The 6,020-nt window shown below is 37.1% G+C and overlaps 2 protein-coding genes across 2 annotated transcripts; both read left to right on the forward strand.

Annotated features, from left to right (window-relative positions):
• Positions 1-1,517: 1,517 nt before the first annotated feature.
• LOC131997663 (uncharacterized) lies at positions 1,518-2,454 on the forward strand. The gene is made up of 2 exons (XM_059368875.1): positions 1,518-1,962; positions 2,102-2,454. Exons 1-2 carry the CDS (start codon positions 1,663-1,665, stop codon positions 2,129-2,131), a joined length of 330 nt encoding a protein of 109 aa, XP_059224858.1. The 5' UTR covers positions 1,518-1,662; the 3' UTR covers positions 2,132-2,454.
• A 249-nt stretch (positions 2,455-2,703) lies between these two features.
• On the forward strand, positions 2,704-5,723 carry LOC131997861 (uncharacterized). Its single transcript, XM_059369704.1, has 2 exons — positions 2,704-4,069; positions 5,710-5,723. Exons 1-2 carry the CDS (start codon positions 2,704-2,706, stop codon positions 5,721-5,723), a joined length of 1,380 nt encoding a protein of 459 aa, XP_059225687.1.
• Positions 5,724-6,020: the final 297 nt, after the last annotated feature.

Consider the following 6,020-nt stretch of genomic DNA (forward strand, 5'->3'; position numbering starts at 1 on the left):
TCAGTTTGGTGTGAGGAAATATTGTACTCAAATGAAAGGACGTGTCAGAGGGCAATCCCCCTCATCCCCATCCTACCCAACAAAAAAGAATTAAGAATAATATATGAAGGCCGATCAGGATAGAAGGGGACAGCATTAAAAGGTCTTTGGTAGTAGGGTACCCTTTTTATTCTAAAATTGGACACAGACATAGGAGAACGTGTGGATCTTTAAAAATGTGCTATCCCAAGTGGTAGCTTTGAAATATGATTTTGAATGTCGATAACCAATGCACAAAAAAAAAAATAAATTAGTGTGAATCTGAACGAGACCCTGAACATCTTGATCGCCACCTTTAAAATGCTTGACTTTATGGGGCTCAAACAAAATCGTGCTCCAGCACGATGTTGATATCATTTCTGGGTCCGCCCCCTAAACTCCCTTCAAACTGGCCATGTTTGCCTACTACGGCAATAAATGTCTCAAATAATAGGTATTTGATGATAGAAAACGAATTTGATATCCAATTTTGAGGCCAAGTGTTCGGGAGTGGTCTCACCCCCTAAACTCTCCCTAAACCAATGGCAATTGGGACTCAAATAAAAGAAATTTGAGAGTAAAGCACAATGCTGATATTTTTTCAGGGCTAAGTACGTGGATGGCCGCCCCACCCTACATACCCCTCAAACTGGACGTATTTGTGGATTATGGAAAAAGGGGCTCAAAGGGGGATGATATTTGTTTTAGGACCAAGATTTTCAGGGCTAAGTGCGTGGATGGCCGCCTTACCCTACATACCCCTCAAACTGGACGTATTTGTGGATTATGGAAAAAGGGGCTCATGGGCTGTTTTATGCCCAAGTTTTTCAGGGAGATCTCATCTCATAAACTTCCCTTAAAACATACATATATACCGACTATAGCAATATGTAGCTCCAATGTGATTTTCGGGAATGGAATATGAATCTGATATCCATTTTCGGGGCAAAGGGTTTGGCTACTCCAATTCACCAACAAAACCAAGAGAATTAGGTAGAACTAACATCCAAACTTAAATGGGCGGACGCTCCCCTTACCCTGATTTCAAAATCACCAGATCTCGGAGATGGGTGGGGCGATTTAATCGAAATTTAGTTTGTTTATAATAACTCAAAAACAGAAATTTGGTATACTTATTTTAGATGAGATGTCTAAGGCGGAATACCCCCCCCCCACCCCCCTCCAAAGCCCACCAAATGGAAATTTGAACCAATAATGACAATTTGAGGCTCAAATGAAAGGTATTTTAGAGTAAGAAAAAAACTTTATCTCGTTGTTTTGTATACGGTTGTGTTTTTTGGCCGCTCCTGATTGTTTTGCTGCAAAGTCAAGCTATACGTTCATACACATCACTATAGGCGCTTCAAACTATAATACAACCTTGGCTGTTTCATCGATGACGAAATTGGTCATTATTGAAGAATAGTTCTACGCAATTTTGCATTTATTTTTTCATCTTATTTGCAAAACTATTTCTGAATCACTGGAAGGCGCCCACATTTTTCACTAACACAAGGAGTAAAATACAAACAACAGCTGGACTGCTCTATCAAACCTATAACTGCCGGACAAATCGATAATCATCATACAGCTGGTAAAAGAAATAATCGTTATCGAAAAACACAGGGTGCACTGCAATACTAAATGAGCAGCAAGCGCACTCTTTTATCGACATCACCTGATCATAAAGAACATACACCAAAAAAATACGCGCCGTCCCTAAATATGAGTGTAAGCAGTCATCAAGACGTGTTTACATGGAGCAAACTATGCGAAGTCCTGGACGACAAATTGAAGGGTGTAGCAAAGAAAGAAGATCTGACGGATATCAAACATGAAATTGAAGAATTAAAACATGAGAATTCTAAATTAAAGGAAGACATAAAGAAATTAACAAACCGTCTAGAACTAGTTGACCAGAAATCGAGAACCACAAATATCATGGTGAGTGGACTATCCTGTAATAATATCCCGGCCGCAAAAAAGAAGCTCGCCGACATCTGTAAAGACGTGTTGAATGTAGATGTTACCGTCACATACACCAAAATGCTATCCTCTGGAAAATCTTTTGTGTTTACACTAGGTACCGCCAGCGAAGTCCAAAGGGTTTTAAATGCTAGAAGTAACCTTAAGGGACAAGCAATTTTTATTCAGAAGGATTACACTGCAGCTGAACAGTCTATTAGATACAATCTCAGGCAAGTTAGCAAAGTAATATCTAAGCATAAAAAAGATGTAAAAGTACGGCTTGGTGAATTTTGTATCTACATCAACGATAAACGCTTTACTTGGTTCAATGGAAAGATACGTTCTTCCGCTACAAACGATGTAAAATTTCTAGAAGATATATTAGCTGAATGCGGTTTTAGTTGTGAGGTTGTTTGCAACGAAAACGTAGTATTAAATAAAAACGATAACAATCCTTATGTACAATAGCTAGCTGATTCGTGCCATATAATAGCTTATAACGTTTGTAACCTTGAAAAATCGCTAAATTTTGGAAACTTTATAACCTTTTTAAATAAGTTTGATATTTTCTTTTTGTTTGAAACCCATGTTGTTGCTAATAAACAAACTTATTTCTCATCATTTTTTCAAAATTATTGTCTACACTGGGTTGAAGCAATTAAAATACATAAATCGGGTCGTGCTAGTGGAGGTTGCCTATTCGGTTACAAAAGAGAAATGAAAAAGAAATACAAGCTAAACTTTACCGAATGCAATAGCCATACAATGCTATCTGTGAATATTGACGGAAATTTATTCCAACTTATCCCGACCTATCTGAATAGTACGAGCTGGAAGAACGATGCAGATAAGTTTGTATCATTTTTGAGCAGTCTAAATCCAACCAGCTTCTGTATTATGGGAGATCTAAATGCAAGAATAGGTGAACAACAAGTCCTGGACGAAAATATAATCAGGGACCAACCTCATATAAATGTAATTAGGTGCTCTAAAGATAAGAATATAAATACACAAGGGAGACGGCTTTTGAATATGATTGAGGACATAGGTGGTATTGTGGTAAATGGAAGGACTTTAGGTGATTTGGATGGAAAACTTAGTTTCTTTGGTGTAATGGGAAGCTCATTGATAGATTACTGCATTTGCTCATCTGATTTGTTGCAATATATTGAGAATTTTGCAATACTTGCTAAGCCGTTTTCAGACCACATGCCCATCTGTCTCCAGCTTAAAATCCCAAAGCATTCTAGCAATGTGACTAAACAGAATGATACTAGAAGACTTTATTGGAGCGATAGAAATATGACTCAATACGGGTTAAATCTGGGTAACACCCCAGTGAATGGATACTACCGTGCAGATATGTCTGTGGACGACATGATCTGCGGTATAACGCAAAAGATTAGACAGGCACATGTCAAAAACACAAACAGGAAATTTTTTGAGCCTAAACAGCCGTGGTTTGATTGGACATGCTTCCGTTTGCGTTCAGTAATGCGCAGGAACCTTAAAGCGTTTAGGGCTCTCCATACTGATGTTAATAAGAAAAGATATTATTCATCGAGAACCAAGTTTCAAAGACTATGTAGTAGGAAGAAATTGGAATATTATAATGAGAACCTCAGAAGACTGGACAGAGTAACGAGTAGCAAGGATTGGTGGAACTTGTCGAATTCATTGAAGAATAGATCACAAAATTCAAAAGGAAATCTTAATGCTGATGATTACATGGTACATTTTAAGGCATTACTACTTAACCGAAAGGAATCCGAGAACATACACTGGTGTTTGCCTTATTACGTCGACCCATTCCTTGACTCTCCCTTTGAACTGTGTGAACTATTCTTTGTTATTAAAGGGCTTAGAAGAAATAAGTCTCCAGGGCTGGATGGAATCCCTTATGAGTTCTATAAATACGCTCCTCGCAATTTTCTAGAAGAAATATTGGCTGTCTTCAACACTATATTCCTTAATGAAAGGATTCCGTTATCTTTCAGAGAATCTACCTTGATACCGTTGTTTAAAAAAGGTGACGTTAACATTGCGGCTAATTATAGGGGACTCTCACTTCTAAACACTAACTGTAAGATCTTTAACTCTTTGCTTTTGAATCGGATATCTGCTTGGATAGAAAGAAATGACATTCTAAATGAGTTCCAGTCTGGGTTCAGAAAAGAGTACTCCACGCTTGACAATATATTCAATCTGGTTAGCATTGTTAATTTGAATAATTTGAAGAACAAGGCTACCTACGCTTTCTTTGTAGATTTCTCATCTGCTTTCGATCTGATCCCCAGAAACAGCTTATTTTATAAATTGTCAAGCTATGGACTCTCTACGAAGATTGTGCGGATATTGCAACTATTGTATGAAAATACTACGAGTAAAATCTGGGACGGAAATGCATTCTCAGATCACTTTTCGGTGGAAACAGGAGTGAAGCAGGGTTGTACACTCAGCCCAGTACTGTTTTCTTTATATGTTAATGACTTACCCGATTCTTTACCAGGAGGTGTGAACGTAGCAGATACTAACATTAAAGTTCTTTTGTATGCAGACGACATTGTCATTCTGTCTGAAACTGCAGAAGGGTTACAAGATATGATTAACGTTCTTGAGGAGTATTGTTTGACATGGAGTCTGAAGGTAAACCTTGCCAAATCTAAGATACTTATTTTCCGGAAGGGCACAAGAGTCGCTAGAAACTTGAATTGGCGGTTTGGGAATCAGAATATCGAAATTGTGAATAGTTACACTTACCTTGGTGTCGAATTAAGTTACAACTTATCTTTTAGAAAACATCTTCAGAACAAGCTCACTGCGTCTAAAATGGCGATAAATTCTACTTGGTCAAGATATATTAATCACCCAAAAATATCGAAGGCTAATAAACTTAAAATTTTTGAATCGTGTTCAAAGTCTATAATGTGTTATGCCGCAGAAATTTGGGGATGTGTAAGATATGAGGACGTGGAGAAATTGTTTAGATTCTTTATTAAGAAAATGTTATATCTGCCTAACAATACGCCTAACTACATGTTATATCTGGAAACTGGATTCAATTCACTTTTCTGTTCTACATTGAAGACACATTTTTGCTACATTGACAGAGTACTCCAACTAGACTGTCGACGATTACCACGTATTCTTTCGCTGAAGATCATAGAACTGAATATGTCTTGGGCAGAAGAGTGGTCCAATATATGCCAATCTCTGCAATTTTCTTTGCACTACAACGCGACACATTTACCCTCGTACTGGAAAGAAGTTATAGAACTACTTAAATCAAAGGAGAGATTAGATTTTGAGGTTAGGGCAAAAGGCTCACAGTTCCATGACCTTTACCCACAGCTTGAATACACCAGGATACCGGAACTCACTGCGAACTTATCTTCACGTGCTACAAGTATCATTGTAAAGGCTAGAGGCGGGTTACTTAATTTAAATGCTAGATCTTTCAGAGACAATACCGATGGCGTTTGCTCAATTTGTAACACAGACGAAACCGAGAACACCTTCCACTTTATCGGCTCGTGCCCAATATACACAAATCTCAGAATTATTTACTTTAATAAGCCCACACTTAATGTAAACGAAGTAATAAGCATATTGAATGGCACGAATTTTTTATCTCTATACAAATATTTAGAAAATTGTATTAAATATAGAAACTTTATACAAAATGAATTTAACTTTTAAAATAGCACTTTCTCTTTTTTATAGTCTCCAATATGTAAACAACTTTATATAACATAGATTAACATACTATAATCAGCCAACCTTTGGTAATATCAATGAATTATATGGCTAACAGCATTCTTGCTATGCCAGCTTTATAGATTTACAACAACACTGAATCTCAAACCTCTATCATTGTGTACTCAAAAATCTATTAATAAATAAAATAAAATATAATAGAGTAAGAATCTGATACATGGGGGTCCACCTCACCTCCAAAAACAACCCCATACTGGACATATGTACCGACCATAGCAATATTAAACTCAAATGAAAGAAATTTGGGAGTAGAGTAC

Source organism: Stomoxys calcitrans, chromosome 5 (assembly GCF_963082655.1).
Source record: "Stomoxys calcitrans chromosome 5, idStoCalc2.1, whole genome shotgun sequence".
NCBI classification, from domain to species: Eukaryota; Metazoa; Arthropoda; class Insecta; order Diptera; family Muscidae; genus Stomoxys; species Stomoxys calcitrans.

Bases quoted from the DNA above. Each gene is read 5' to 3' on its own strand.
- LOC131997861 (XM_059369704.1), top strand. From the start codon at position 2,704: ATGAAAAAGAAATACAAGCTAAACTTTACCGAATGCAATAGCCATACA.
- LOC131997663 (XM_059368875.1), top strand. From the start codon at position 1,663: ATGAGCAGCAAGCGCACTCTTTTATCGACATCACCTGATCATAAAGAA. The intron at 1,963-2,101 runs GTGAGTGGACTA...TGTTTACACTAG, and splicing joins CGAGAACCACAAATATCATG to GTACCGCCAGCGAAGTCCAA.